General features: G+C 35.5%; 1 protein-coding gene across 1 annotated transcript in view; it reads right to left on the reverse strand.

Annotated features, from left to right (window-relative positions):
- Positions 1 to 16,503, reverse strand: part of NFXL1 (nuclear transcription factor, X-box binding like 1) — a 46,004-nt gene that overhangs the window by 22,235 nt on the left and 7,266 nt on the right. The window contains exons 8-16 of the mRNA XM_032685751.1: positions 16,273 to 16,387; positions 15,820 to 15,944; positions 14,762 to 14,884; positions 13,324 to 13,414; positions 10,856 to 10,976; positions 10,273 to 10,429; positions 9,489 to 9,580; positions 6,078 to 6,099; positions 237 to 377 (exon numbers count right to left, since the gene is read on the reverse strand). Coding sequence (XP_032541642.1) covers positions 237 to 377; positions 6,078 to 6,099; positions 9,489 to 9,580; positions 10,273 to 10,429; positions 10,856 to 10,976; positions 13,324 to 13,414; positions 14,762 to 14,884; positions 15,820 to 15,944; positions 16,273 to 16,387 — 987 coding nt within the window. The remainder of the gene's footprint in view (positions 1 to 236; positions 378 to 6,077; positions 6,100 to 9,488; positions 9,581 to 10,272; positions 10,430 to 10,855; positions 10,977 to 13,323; positions 13,415 to 14,761; positions 14,885 to 15,819; positions 15,945 to 16,272; positions 16,388 to 16,503) is intronic.

The following is a 16,503-nucleotide window of genomic DNA, read 5'->3' on the forward strand; positions in this document are numbered from 1 at the left end:
ATAATGTATGTCAACATAAAATGTATAGAATTTGCAAAATATAAAATAGTCTCCATTTTGTAGTCTAAGGAAGCAGATTAGCATCAATGGAAACACCACACAAGCAAGTCTCCCAGTGGGATTTGGATGCCAAGGGGATCTTGTGCCTCCCAGCTGCAAATTCTTTATTTTCCACTTAAAACTGAAGACAACATATAAAATACATTAAAAAAAAGGCAAAAAGGAAATGAACCTACCTTCTTTGCATCTGCACTACTGTTCAATTTAGTAACATGATGACATTCTTTCATACAGGTGTGATTCTGGCAATCAAGAAGCCTCCCACAGTATCTTTTACATGAGTAGGGATTTGCAGAGTGACAGGGTAAAGGACTAACCTAAAAGTTAAAAATAAATAAATATAGGTATACAGATAGGGTATATATACACACATTGCACCCAGACTGCGTGTGATACATACCTACACACATACACACAGAGGCACAAAATCATTACTGAGAAATTCGGGTTCTCAAGCATCTTTGTTAAAAGGAAAAACACCAGTCCATTCTATTTGATCTTTTTTTTTTGAAGTATTATTTAAGTTCCTGTCCAGATAACATAACCACACACATTTGTTTTACACTGATTATACCAGGTAAAAAAGCATACTTCATTAAACAAGCTAACTTTTGCAGCATAGTTTGTTTGGTTTTTTTTAAACAGACTATTATTTTCTCAGATCTTTTAGTGTGATTAATCTCGTCTTTATGAATTAAACTCATACCTTCCATTAAAGGTTCCTAAACTGTTTTACCGTTATTGCAGAAGACAGTTACAGTTTGCTTTCCCAGGTGTAACTGTATTATGGTCATCATACACCCAAAATATTATACACCTAAACAGTCATCATACATCTAAAACAGTCTGACAAACAGAAAACAACCTGCAAGCCAGAAATTCTGTAAACCAAATACTGACTACATCAAATGTAACTACCAGGAATAGTAAGAAGAAGAAATGGCACATGACAGGACTAAGATTTTAATGTGTTATGATACATTTGTACTTTCTAATTTGAGGGTAACACTCCAGTTAACAGAGCTCTGTAGTACTATTCAGAGCATCTACTTAGAAGCCTTTTACCTTCATCAATACTGAAACGGCATGTAAACTCCTAAGTAGGTTAACTAGGTTACTTTTCTAAATTTGAATAGTACAGGTTCCTTCATGTCACAAGATTAGAGGAAACTCGCTGTTCCCATTTTTTCAACCATTATGTAATGTTCACATGGAAAAAACCACTAGTTTCTGTGATGCTGTCAAAAAAATTCATTTTTTTTCTTAATTTCATTATCACTTTGAAGAGAAAAACTATTTGTGATGTTATTACACAAGAGGCTAATGTGACATAACTCACTTTGACTAGACCAGGGGTGCGATTCTGTGTTGCAGCTTAAGTTGACGGAACAGCTTTGCAGGGTACCCTTTCCTTTTCTCTCTTCCAACTCTACAATACTCATTGCACACTCCTACCACTTACTTGGAGAACAAGTCCTACCACACATCTGTCTTTACAGCAAGACAATTCAAATAACCAAAATGGAAGGAATCAATAGAAAAAATTTCTTGTCTTTTGCTAATGGATTGACCATACAAACAGGCACTGAAATGAGAGAAGAGAGGATGGCCCCACAAGGCAGAGCGAGAGGCAGCCTCCCTTCAGCACTGTCCATGTTGGTTTCCTTCAATCCTAAAGCAAAAATACACAATGTAGGATTTGAATCCACTTGCCTAGATAAATGTTTTCTGGGCTTGAACCAAAAAGTACTACTCCAAGTTACTGCAAACTCCGATTCATTTGGAAGACTTCTGAACTCCTCATCCTGACCCTTCAAGATTGAACAAGGGTCTGCATGGCAGGCTGATCAAGCATGGAACACATAGGAGAAAACCTCGAGGCTATCATATCCAACCACTCTCACATCCCTACGTCATGGCTGAACCTAATGCTGACTAAAGCACTAATACAACCACAGCAAATAGTCTGAATATGTGGTTCATACTGCCCCGTTCAAACATCCCGCAACTCTGTCTCCAATGGCTTATGTTTCTGGTGACCAAGGGGGGAAAGGACAGCAGTAGGCATAATAAAATGATGGTCTGAAGCAGAAAATAGTACTATACCCAGCAAGCACACATCAATTACCATAGTTTTTCACATTCCTAATATCCTACCCCTTCTCATTCTCCTCCATGTCCCTCCTCAGAGCCACAACTGCCTTTCAGTAGCAACATTAAGTAATCAAAGGATGTTGAAAGGTAAAACAATGAAAGAAAAGATGTACTAAACATTATGATCTGCCATTTCCCACTTCCCTACCTTTCCTTGCTCCCCCATTGCCACTCAGTTTTTAATGACTACTGGCTCTGCTGCAGCTCAGGCAGTGATAGCAGTAACAGCAGATAAGTTCTATAGCTGCACCGTTCCAATAATGCTCATGAGACTTCTTTCTACCAGGAGTTGAGTCTTCCATCAGATTAGGACACAACCACAAACTCCAGTTGAAGTGAAACACTTAGGCAGAAGTGGAGCATCCCTTCCAGTAGCATCCCTCAAATACACGGCTGAGAGGCACTGCTGACCATAGCCAGGGACAGTGAAGCACACAAGCCAGCCAGACAACAATGGCAGCTTTCAGATTGCTGACTGCAGGGATCATCCCAGCTCTCCAGCTGCATCCAGCATAGCTTTAGCTTGAGACCAATAAAAGATATGATAGTCTTCTGGAGTCAATTGACAGTGTAGTCAAAAATTGAAGAATTTCAATTAATTTAGACTGACTTTTTTTTTTTTTTTCATTTCTTAACAAGTCATTTTTTTGTGGATCTTACTAATAAATCCAAAGGACAAAGCAGAAGAAAGTTGTACTTTCTACATCTGGAATGCATTTCTGAAATGGTTGAATGAAGATTGCTACTCTTGCTACAAAGACAAATATCAAAGAAGATGCAAACTCCAGGAGGCTGATGAGTTGAAGAATAAAGAATGCAGATGAGAACCAGAAGTATTTAATGAAAGCTGAATAGGAAAAAAAGGAAAATAAGAAGGCATCATTTTCACACTACAGATATTCCACAGGGAAAAAAAAAGGAAGGAAAGGAATAAAGGACATGACAAGGTTCAGAAGCTTTCCAGGAAATCTCCCAAATGCATAAAAGCAATTAATAGATACATCAATTGCAATATTCAAAATACTCATCAAGGAAACAAAATCAGAGCACCTTCCTTTCTCTAGAACATTTAATGAAGCCACCACAAGAAAATTATAGACAGCAGGTAAATTCATATCATATCCAGTTAAGATTTCCTTCTTTGTCTGCATTTACCTTGTATCAGCTTTAATTAATGTTTCCCATAAAGAGATTTAGAATAATTTGATTTTTAAAAGTCTTTAAAAGAGCATATGTGTACCACTGCTATGAAATGCCAATGTTTATAACAGTTTTAAAAAAAGGTAAAATGTCAAGATGTCCTTTCAGGGTGGTGTCAATGTTGATGATAGGTTATTTTTCTGACATACAATCTGAAACAAAATTCAGAGCTTCTTTTAAGAACCTACATATAGAAGAATGAAGAGTTATTTATTTTTTAAAAAATATATGTAAAAACAACCAAAACTTACAGAGTAAAATTATTTGAAAGAAGGCTATGGACCTCAGCTAAAAAAAAATCTTATTTTAGCTTAAACATCATGCAGAATCATACTTCAACTAAACAGAGATTTTATACAATTATATCATCTGAAAATTAGTTTTAAGTCTGTTGTTTCTAGTGATAAATTGCTTGTTCTAAATGCCAGGACATGTAAGAGTGCAACTAAACCAATCCCTTAAAAATACTTTTGAAACTAAGATTTGTTTATTATAAAAGTCCTAAGGTGTTTGCTTTTATTCTCTATTCTATTCATTGCCTGCAGGCGTTCGGATAAAATACAAGAAGACTTTGTAATTTTCTTCATTCCTAGTTTCCTTCTATCTCCTCCATTACAGGAGGTATAGCAACACCAACGTAAGGAGTAACACAGTACAGCAATGAGCACCTATTCATAGCAAAATTTTGCTTGAGAAAATTGCTACTTCTGTCACTTGTGAAAAAGTTCACATTTCCCAGTGAAAATCCCATCAGGAGCTGGAAACTATTATAGAAGGGAAGCTCTTGTTAACAAAAACAAATTAATTTGAGGTGGGATTACTTGTCCAGAGCCAATGTGGCTGTAAAACACTGAACAGACATTAATTTTTTCTTTCCAGAGATCTCAGAACAACAGAAAAACATACAATGTGCATAAAATACACTGCAAACACCCTCTTCACGTACACATTAACAAGTCATTCTCTTCCCTGACTTCCATGAAAATCTCAAAGATTAGGAAATTTCACTCCATTCCAGAAACTGCTGCACTTCAGCAGGAAGGCAGAACCACTGTTTGCTGGTTGAGAGTATACAGTGTCATGCAGCATCAATAGATAAATAAAGTCAAGTATAGACTCCCTGGGATTTTTATTTATTTTCTCTACTAATCCATAAAGAAAACATGACCCAAAGCCATTGACTGATTCTGCTAAGACTAGTATGCAATAGAGATCTTTTTTAAATTATTCTGAAATAAGTAGTAATAAGTACGTAGTAATTGGTACCATTTTCTCTAATAAGAGTAGTGATACTGTTTACCCCTCTGTTATGTGGAGGGACATAAACTTCACAACCATGTACAAGTAAACAGTATCAAAACCAGCAACATTATCTAGAGCAAGTTATATACTGAGTCTATTGACCACAGCTTATATTCTGTTTTTACATAAATTCATGAAAGTCAGGGTGAGATTCCATATGTCCTATCAAAAACCATATCACTCGCTCAATAAAATATTGGATAATTAAGCCATAAGTTTTACTGCAGAAAAAAAACAAGACCCACTCTGTTTCAGCAACAAACAAATAGGCACTGCTGTTCTTTTCATTCATTTTCACTGCAAATTTTTTTTAGGAACCGACAAGCTGCAAAGTAGCTCTATGGAAGCTGCATTCACAGCCCAGATGGGTTAACACATATGCTGCACAAACAGACTGCAGAGACAGGAACTTTGGTAACAACATTTGAAGATGTTGCCACAACATAACTGATCCACCATTTTAATACATATCAAGAGATTATTAAAGAAGGTCAAAGAAAAAAAAAAATTTTTGTTTTTACTGTTTTCTAGAATTTGTTACTTGCTTAAAATGATTCTAGGTTTCTTTATAATATTGTTAGTTGGACTTTGATAGTGAATTTATGCCAGACATACTAGATGATGATGATGACTAGTAGACAAAGCCATAATGGCAATAGCTTTTTTTTTAAATTAGTTTAGCAATCATCTTTTAAAATCAAGAAAAATGAGTTGACCTTAAATTTCATAACTTTTAGAAATTACTGTGAATAATGATGATAGTTATTTAAGCATCAATTAGATTTTCTTCTCATGTAAGCCAAAATAGACAATGACTTCACCTAAAACCAGAGAAGGCTAGTTTTCATCAACAGACAACCTAATAAGTAACACTAAAGAAGTTTCTACTATACTGTCTGATTTCATCCATGTGTGCTTAGATCCAAGTCAAATGAAAATCTTCCTGTATATTATGTTCCTTGTCTTTTTAAAATATACACAGCAGTTTATAGGAGCGCTAAGGAAAGTGTGTAACAGGGAGAGATTAATAACCATAGAATTAGGCAGAAAAAAAACCAGAAGCATCTAATAAAAAAGACCACCCAAAACCATTCCAACATATTGTTAACAACTGCAAGAATACACGAATAGTTACATAAATCATGAGTCTAAATTTCTGTTCACAAATTCTATGAAGTCAATTAGCTACATATTCTTCAAAAAGAAACTAAAATACCTTCTGATATGTAAGCCCTTGTGATAAGGTACTTAATTGGTTTAAAAATACGTATTAAAAAAATCTACTATTTCTCTTTTGTGCTTTTTTTTCAGACTGACATATCTGCCATATTTCACTTTATAAGGCAGTTTCCACGACTCACCTCATGCTGTCCAAGACACTCCCTGTTAAAGAGAAAAATCACAGATTTAGAAAACATGTACTTCTTTAGGAGCTTTAAAACAGTGACAGTGCTTTTCACACAAAAATCAATATGCAATCTATTTTTAAAAAGTGCAAACTAATAGAAAATCATGCAGCTCAATGCCTCCTCCTTTCCAACAGTTGTTTTGATTACTGTGTTTTATGATGGTAATCCCAAAATCTGTTTCATGTGCAAATTAACTGTAGTTGTATAGGAAATCAATAACTTATTTTAGAAAATAACCTGCTTTGCTTCCAAATATCTTCTCCTTTGTCTCTACTAATAGATCAGTATCAGTTATTTCAAAGAACTATCTAGTCTACTCTTAGGTTTACAGTTTTCTCCCTTTTAGAAAGCTCTACTGTTCCTAGGTAAGAAAACCTGCACTCTGATCTGAACTGTGAAGGTATTAAATAATTTGTGACTCATTCAAACAACAAAATCAATCCTTTGCTCAAGTTACTTTGAAAGCTATCTTTTTCTTTTTACCTGTCATTTCATATCCATCATCTCCTTGACTTCTCTATTGATATCTTATAAGGGAGAGCAATAAAATAATCATGAATATTCAAGCTAAAATACCTGTAAATCAGTTCCTAAAAATTTCCAGAAGAGTATTTTTAAAAAAATCCCTGATAACTTCTCTGACACAAAACAACTAACAATAGCTACAGATGGTCTTTAGGACAGCAGGATACTAGCAAGAGCAATCAGTCTTTCACCTAGTATAAGAAACAGCAGATGCAGCACAGGAGCCTGTTCTTCATTCGATACAGCTAAGCTACCTTATATCCACAATAATCTTTCTATATCCAGCTAATTGGGCTTCTAGGATCTCTGCATTCCATTACAGCACACTTCTTTTCAACTGCAAGGGGAAAGTGCTCAGCCAGCCTGATTTGCCTTCTGCCATGTAACTACTAAATCTGTGAGTGAGGAATTCCCCATGGCAAACTTGCATTCAAGTTGAGCTATAATGGTGTCAGATGAACTACCAGACACATGAAAAACTAGCAGGATCACTGGGCTCAAATGGTAGTAGCTAGTTTTTGTATCCTACTTGGACAGCACTCACAGACAGAATTCTTCAGCCTGGGACCTATCTTGTTTAATTATTTTTTTCCCCAGAAACTTGGAAGAGATAAAATGCACTAATTTTGCAAGTAACATTAAAGGACACTACAGTCAACACATTTGAGGGCAGAGGTGCCATTTGGAAGGATCTAGACAGATTGGAGGAACAGGCTGAGAGGAAATTCATGAAATGCAGAGACAGACAAAATCCTGCATCTGTGACTGACTAAATCCCAGCAACGCTGCAGGCTACTGGCTGGGGATAAAATAGTAATCTTTTAGCATTAAGGGGAAGTTACCACAAAGATGAAGCCAGGTTCCTTACTGAGGTTCATAGCAGGGAAGCAAGAGACAATCATACTCTTAAACAAGTAAGGTTCTGACTGGATACACAGTGCAGGAAAAAATAAAACCAAAATCAGTAAAAGTATAATTGAGCACTGAAAAAGATTGTCCTGAAAGACTGCAGAATCAATTTACTTGGGGTTTTCTAAGGTCCAGCTGGACAAAGCTAGAGCAAACTGCTCTGAATTCAGTGTTGATCTGCTTTCAGCAGGAGGCTGGACTAGATGACCTAAGGTACCTTCAGCCTCAATGGTCCTTCAAAATTAACAGAGCAAATAGTTTTCCAGAAACTCCCTTTTTAACCAGTTAGAGAAATAAATACCAAATGCATAATAAATCTCTACTTACTCCTATTCAAAGATACCAAATTACTAGAAAAAAACCCAGAAAGTACTGCAAAGTTTCAGCAGTGAAGAATGGAATCTCCACTAACATTCATTCATACAGAACAGTATTATTTAAACTATTCTCCATCATCATATTTGTTCAAATGTCACTATTCCAACAATGATTTCAGAAGCCCTGCTAATGATCTAAAAAGTTGTCAGATAATTTGCTTTGTAGCAACACATTACTTTATAACCATGGTTTTGTTTATTACTATTTTCTTAATTCAGGAAACGTCTTCCATATCACTTTCATTTTAAAAAAAAGGGAAAAAAAAATTACAATTGCAAAGATCAATCAAGAGAGTTAGGATATTCCAGAATTAGTATGATCTAATGCTAACAGAACCTTAATTTGCTCCAAGCACTGTGAAATGTAACAATGCTTCCTCTACTTAGAAAATTAAGTACAACTTTTCCATTACAGTTTCCTTCTCACTTAGCAGACTTACCTCCTCTGGGGAAAAGTCTTCAGACTAAAGGAGGCTATTTTGATGTTGAAATTCAGAGGAACTAGGAGACGTCTTACAAAATGCATGATGTCACACTATGACTTCTACTGAATACCTACACGAAACAGTTGCTACAGGCTTCTACACAAACACTGAAGCCAGACTGGTCAGAATAATCTGACCTTTTCCACCTTTTGGGAATCTGGCTTTGAACTTTGAACTCAAGTATCACAAACACTGTATGGTCACAGTTTTGAACAGAAGTAAAACCTATTATAGCACAATCCTATATTAAGTTCTAAACATATCTACAAGTTAAATGGATCTTTTTATCATCTTCCTCCATCTAGTTCTCACTTCACAAAATGAGGACATAATATTCCCTCATTAAAGAGGGAATTTGGTTTAAAAACCAAAAAGGCAGTAATGCCTGTGAAGTATGCAGAGTTTAAAACAGTAAGAGACCACAACACAAAACCAAACCAAAATCCCCAGCATTTAATTTTTCAGATAAATACTGAATTCTCCGTAATGTAAACAGAGGCTCCATCAAATTGAAAAAGAATGGTGAAAAAGTGTCATCATCATGTGTTCCCCTATATCCTCAGCACCATCATAGAAAGAGTTGATTCAGTTCAACTCAAGGAACAGAACCTTCTGGACAAGTCAAAATCAGAAAGGAAACAAGCCAATGGGATGAAAAGTATGAACCTATCATTCAATAGCATACCATAACTGAACAACTGAGAAACAAAACAGCAACTCATTACGCAGAATATTATGATCCCATAAACCAAGACAGAAACTACACAGAAAAAGTCATGTCACTGATGACTATCAAACTTTGCATTTTCTTTTTAAAGTAGCATTGCACACAGCACACATTAAAAAAACTAATCCTTACTATCAGTCCTTTCACACAGTCAGCACACATTAGAGAAATGTCTTAAAGTACCAACAGTGCTCCCAGCTTTATGAGAATGGTGTTCACATAGGCTTTTTGCATCTGGAGATGAAAATATGGTTATTTTCATGTCCACCTCTATAACAGTATAAAAAGAAAAAAATCTTTTACCATGTAAAAACTTTTTTTTTCCTTTTTTAATACGTACACTGGTATAGGAACCTCACAGGGAGGACACGGTAATGCAGTTTGAATGAAAGTTGGCTCAGATGGCTGTTCCCAAGGACCTGCAGACTGATGCTGAGAGCAAGAGACACTAGGTGAATACAAAACACAAACGCAACACTCTGCTTGACCATAAATAAAACACATCATCTAAAGAGTTCCCAGTTCTAACAAATTCACTTCCTAGTAACTAACTTTTTACTAATGGAAATCTCAACACCCCCTACACATAAAAAAAATCACTGTTTCATCCTTAGCCTGCTAAAAATTAAGCAAAAGCCAAACAAAAGAATCAACCAACCCTAACTATTTCATAGAGGTAAAAATATAAAAATATTTCAGTTAGTAAGCTAGTTCAATTACCATCATGCAGTGCATGCATGTATCATGCTAAAAAATGCCAAACAATTTTTCACTTCTGACTTGTGCAAATTTTGATGGTTAAGTAAATATCAGAGGTAAAATTTATTTTTTGCTCTTATGTTAAAAGCAGTTGCGTACATTTGGAATTAAACATTTGTAATACAACTCTAACAAAAATCTTATAATTTGAGTAATTATAATTGTTGAAAACTGCAAATTCAATTATATATTACAAAATCACTTACATTGCAACAAAGGAGCAAGCACCACTTAGTTTTGCGTTGAGCAGTATGTTGACTGATTTTTATTTACTCTGAACTTCAAAAGCCTCCAACATAAGATTAAGGTTGAACTGTTGCTCATTCTTCACAGCAGTAATATACCATTTTTCACTATTTACTTACTGAGCCAGTTTGCCTCACAAGAGCTTCGTCGTGGCAGGAAACAGGGCACAAATGACCACACGTTAATGTTTTCTGGCAGGGTTGACGACACGGAGGACACCGCCCAAAGTGACAGTAGTGTTTCTCCTGGGTAGAGTGGTGGCAGGTAGGTGGTCGACTGAAATAAAATCCAAGAGGAATCAATATGACAGCAAGAAATAAGAAGTTACAGTCACTGGGTGATTATGCTCAATACACAAAGAATTGAAATGTACAAGTTGGTTTGGGTTTTTTTTTTCTTCTCAACTTCAGCAGTGGTTAATATTACAATAAAATTAAAACAGGAGTTCTAAATAAAACTAAAATCAAAGTTGGGTTTACATATTCAAACAGTTGTTTCAATCCAAATTCTACTCTGCGCTAAGTAATCTTGCTAGACCCCAGCAGAAAATATTCTTTTTCCTTTTGCTAGTCAATTTTTCCAGATAGACTGCCTCATGGAGGTACTTCAAAACATATCAGAGATGACTTGGAAGAAATTAGTGGGACTACAGAATTAGAATAAGAAACAAGAACAACAAACACACATACTTTCTATACTGACCTGCACAGTTGCTTGCATTTGGGAGGTCTGATGGTACGCTCCCTGCCACAGGGCACTTTAATCACAGTTTTTCCACAATTGCATTTCACATCTACAGACTCTGGACATGGATTACAACTACCTAAAAACAAATACATTAACAGTATGACATTTTGAAAAGAAGTCCAGTTATTTGACTCACACAACACTTCTTTTTCTATTAGTATTTCAGTCTTACATACATATGAAGACATATCATCTTTCATCTAAATTCAAAAAGGTAAGATACACTGAAAAACTGGCAGTTTTGCAGATTTTGGATGATACTAAATGTTCAGCATATGTATAATGAATGCTGCTTTGAGAAGATCCTTCACCTCTATAAAGTTTCTCATGTTACTAATCTGATATATTTTTAAAAACATATTTGTAAAAGACCCATGTTTTAATTTATAGCTCTCTCACACCATTTTTTCAAGAGCCAATTGCCAAGTTTTATTATTGAGTAATTAATAGTAAGAATATGAATCTTCTAAAAAAGGCAAATTTAGATCTGGGTCTTGGCTTATTAACCATATTGGATTCTGAAATTTTAAAGGAAGCAATGCTTTGAAAGAAGTATTGACAGCCAAATGTTTTAAGCAATTCTGACTTGTTAGCAGGATCTGAGAAGCATCACTTCAAGAAGCAGATGTCTCAATAACAACAGGCTGCTGAGGAGCAAAGGATGGAAGTACTACAGTCTTTATACTGCAAAGTAAATTAAATTATAATATATTACCAGCACACATAAAGTCATAGAATCACAAAATGGTTTGGGTTCTAGTTCCATCGAGTTCTGAATGCCCCTGCCATGGGCAGGGACATCTTACACCACACCAGCTAGCCCAAAGCCTCATCCAGCCTGGTCTCGAACACTCACAGGGATCAGACATCTCCAGGTTCTCTGCACAACCTGTATCTAATCTTAAGCTGCTCTCTTTTAATTTGAAGCCATGCCCCTTTGTCCTGCCACTTCATGCCCTTGTAGAAAGTCCCTCTCCATCTGTCTTGTAGGCTTGATTAGGAATATTTACAAACATTCATCAAGATATTACAGTCTGTACTAGACTGTATTTGTTAAAGCACAGAGAAGTTTTTGTTTTAGAAAATAAGTTTATCATCTGATATCATAGTTACTAGCTTCATTATATGCAAATTTAGTTAGCAAATAGACAACTATACTCTTCTAATATACACTTCAAAGTGTATATATTTGACATTTACAGTCTCAAAGATCAGTTTTATTTTCTTACAGATACTGCTTTATTGTTTTCGTGTTAGTTATTAGAAATTTTTGTCACTTTTAGTCAGGCTGTAAAATGCAAGCAGCATCAAATATAAACCATCATTCAACGTAAAAGTTTATCCTATAATGCAACACTGACTCCTTAGTTTTTCAATGAGAATTTTATTCTATGATTTAGTTATCAACCAAACTAATGCAGAAACACAATGTTACCAGTTTTGTTCTGACAATACACAAAAAATTATATATTTCTAGGATTTTGGAGAGGTACAGGGGCAGAGGGGAGAAGAAAGGAAAGGTAAGAAGGGACACAGTTCACAGACTAAAAAACAAACTACTAGTTTATGGTGACAGATTTAATAGTAAGTTAACTGGGACAACTACCACATTTACCTGTACTCTCCTCTAAAGAGTCACTCCCTCAGAAGGAAGACTGGTTGAACAAGCTGTGAGTTATTTCTTAAGTTGTTGCAATTTATAGTTCAGAATACTAAGGAAAATTATATAGGTTACTCAGCTGCTGTTTCAGCAGGGCAGCAGCTTCTGTGGGGAAAATTGCTGAAAGGGCAGATAATTTTCCAGTCATTCCAATTTAATCCCCTACCAAGGAAATGTCAAAGCAATTGGCCAGGATAAAAGCTGCCAGGTAATTCTGGCCATTTCCAGCATCTTTTTAACCAAGGTCATGGCATGCAGAAGTAAACTTTTTTGCTATCCTTCATACAGTAAGTAACAAGTACTTATTTTCTTTCAACAGCAAGATACCAATACACCTTCAAATTCCATCATATTTTTTTTTAAAATTTTAAGCCCACTTGTACCACATGTTGTATTCTAGGCTTTTCAAAAATCATCCAGACACATACAGAAATGACTGTTGCTGGTTGAATTTGTTATGCATATTCAGTGAAAAGAATAATTTTGAACAGAATTATTGGGGAAAAAAAGGCAAGCCATGGCTTTTGAATTACACAGTTGGAAAGAGGAACAATGTTAAGCAAAAACACCAGGTAAAAACTCAAGTTGCCACTATATAGGTCTTTAAGTTCTAACCAGCACTTTCAAACACACTGTCCCCACAAAAAACCCACATGCAACAAGCGAGAGAATTCATTAAGGACCACACAGAGTCACACAACCATAAAATCTGGCAAAAATAAACAATATTCCATCACTACAAGGATTCTTCACCTGTTCTTACCTCTGTGGCAACCTGAAGGACATTTGTGATTTCTGCAGCCTAGAGTCCGCCCACAGACTTGATCACAAGGTGGACAATTTCCAGAACAGCACTATTAAAAAAAAATAAAAACAAGAAAACACCAAAAAGGTCTATATAACCGAAAACTTAGAAATTTCTGGTATATATTTTTCCAGTTCTGCCATCTCATTTCTGCAATACTTATTAAAAAAATGTCAATGTACTTTAGACAAGTCTCCTTCAGAAAGGAGGCTACCTGTACAGTGGTTTTAAAAAATTTCAAGTTATAAAACAGCAAGAAAACACACATTTGAAAGCATCATTTCAATATACTAAAAAGGCAGAGAGCTTCAAAAAAACATTTAAAAGTTCAAATTCTTGTAATATTCTAAATATTCTTGTAATAATCTAAAATAATTCAGAAGATTACACATAAAATATTCAACAATTTGTCCAAATACTCTGCAATTTCTTCCACTTTTATGCTATATCGTCCCTAGCACAAAGATATTGCTAATAATTTCTTTAAACACCTTTATCTTTATAGTAAAGCTCCAATAACTTTAGGATCAGTTTTCTACTATCACACCACCACACTGGTGGATGCCAGGGCAGGAGGGAACCCCATTTTTATTAACTTGAAAGGTACCCACCTTCCAAACTGTATACAGAAGGATGACAATTAGGAAGAGAAACATGGATTTTTTATCATAAATTAAAGATGTCAAGGTTGCATTTACTTGTTTTGTAATCTTTTCACATAGAGTAAATTCACTTTAACAATAATATTAAAAAACACATGAGAATAAAACTGTATTTTTTCATGCCTGTTTGGGATAAGAAGTCCAACTTTCATAATGTATTAATTCACAAACAGCAGACAACTTTCAGGCCTTCTTTAATGAATAAATTGAAAAGATAGAAAGTATCAATCATTCCTTTGATTTCAAATGACAAGGGAAACAAAACTCCAATTTCCAATTGTCAGACTACTGCTGATTGCAGTGGTGCATATTAGGTGTGATGGAATGCTGGGCTATGAAAAATAAGAGTATGTTCCTTACAAAGTTATGACAGATCTCCAGCTCTGCCTACAAAGTTAGGAAATAAATGGGTTTAACTACTACAAAATGCATAAAGCATGAGTAACTACTAGAGAATCTGAAAGCAAAACTGCCTTCTAGACCTGGAGAGTTGTCAAAATCCCCTCCCAGTTTTTAAGGCCACTTAGTTTTTCTTGATGACTTGTTGTTCAGAGAATTCTAGTACACGGAAAACTAATTTGAATGGCATTGAAGAAAACACCTCTTTCTACACATTAACATGAGGTGGAGCAATAAGTCAATGAGATCTTTATATAGTATAAAATATTATGTCTAAATTTTGAAAAAAGTTATCTAAACAATACATTTGAGAAAGACCATCTGTGGGCACTCACCTTTCTCCGACACTGGTGCTTTTGGCAATCTCGAATTTTAGTACACTTTGTTTCACACAGATATGGCTTATGACATGGCATGCGTTTAGTGTGCTTTCCACAGCGACACTGCTTTTCAACCTCCTGGGCAGCAAGACAGGTAAAAAAAGCAGAGTATTTTTAACACAAAAAAAAAAAAGAAAACATGATCTACTACTACCTGTAAAGAGAAGTATAAGGGAAATTAACATTACACTGCTCTATCACACCAGGAAGTATATGACGTGCTCTGAGCAGATTAGCTACCTGTGAAGTAACTACCTGGGGACTTAAGTTGGTATTGCAAACACCTCACTGTAGCCTCTTCACTCAGAGGGAAGTCACTTCAAAGGAACCAAGCAAGTGTGTAGTGGAAGATGTCAGGTGTAAACACAAAACAAATTCATCCAAAAAGATAACCCCTCCTGCACAGTAAACTAGATTCATCCATCATGAATACAGGTAAGATGTAAGTGAGCAGGTCTATATGACCTTCATCCCAGCTGTCATGTGCTAACTACTTTCACCATAGACTTTGTAGCCAAAGCTGGCTCAGGAAGAGACAACTGAGACCAGACAGAGCAACAGGTTTATAGACCAGACCACAGATGCTCCATGGATGTTTGGACCAGACTGAAATTTAATTTTCTTGTTTGTAAGAAAATAATGTTATGCTACAGCACTTTCCATTTCACTAATGAAGGAATATCATAATATGACAAAGCCACAGGGAAGCTAGAAAATTTGGGGAAAAATTGTCTTTTAGGATATAATTAACTAAAAAAATGAAAACAAACCAAAAATAGGCCCAAACAATAAAACACTCATCTATGCCTCAGTTCAGATACATAATGCTCAACTTAATCAGAAATGTACTGGAGCAACAGGCGAATAGAAAAAGAACGTGCTGCTTTTAATGAACATAAACTCAATAGATTTTGTGATAGATACAACTTCATTTTCCTTAGGAGATTCGCACTGTTTCAGGTATACAGTTTAAAAACCCTAACAAAATGTGAACTTGCTACAGCAAGACTAACCTGTCTGCATATTTCACAGGGACCCCGGTGACAGCGCTGTGAACATTTATGGATGCCACATTCCAGAACTTTGTCACAACTATCACCACAGGTGGGCACATCTTCTGTACAAGGCAATGTAAACTCTGTATAAAAAGACAGAAGTACAAGTAAATATTTAGGAAAAAAAAGCCAAAATATTTAGGAAAAAAACGCAAAGTAACAAGTTCAAATGTCAATTCTCTCTCATTTTTTAAAAAGCTTCTCCAGAGTTACTCAGTTATTCACATCGCAAATTAAACCCCTGGTACTAAGTAAAGCTTTAAAAGCTATGTAAAAAAAGTTAATACAGTGTCACAGTTGACTGTAAGAACTTTTTGTGGACCTGCAGAATTAACCTAAACTACTCACTGTCAAAGACTGGATGACTTTTTTTTAATTTATCATTTGAAAAAAAAAAAAAAATTAGCTTACTTGTTTTTCCACATGGACAGGACCTTTTCCCAGAACGAGGACAGTCTCCACAGGGACCAGCATGACAAACTTGTTCACATGTGTGATTACCACATGGTAAACGTTTCCTACACACCTGAGAAACTCAGAAAAAACAAGTGAATGCAGTGTAATGGAACTACACACCAAGAAAAAGCAACCTAAGGGTAAAAAGTAGGAGACACGTCTGGATGGAATTTAACTTTCTCTACA

This window comes from Chiroxiphia lanceolata, chromosome 4 (assembly GCF_009829145.1).
Source record: "Chiroxiphia lanceolata isolate bChiLan1 chromosome 4, bChiLan1.pri, whole genome shotgun sequence".
Classification (NCBI taxonomy): Eukaryota; Metazoa; Chordata; class Aves; order Passeriformes; family Pipridae; genus Chiroxiphia; species Chiroxiphia lanceolata.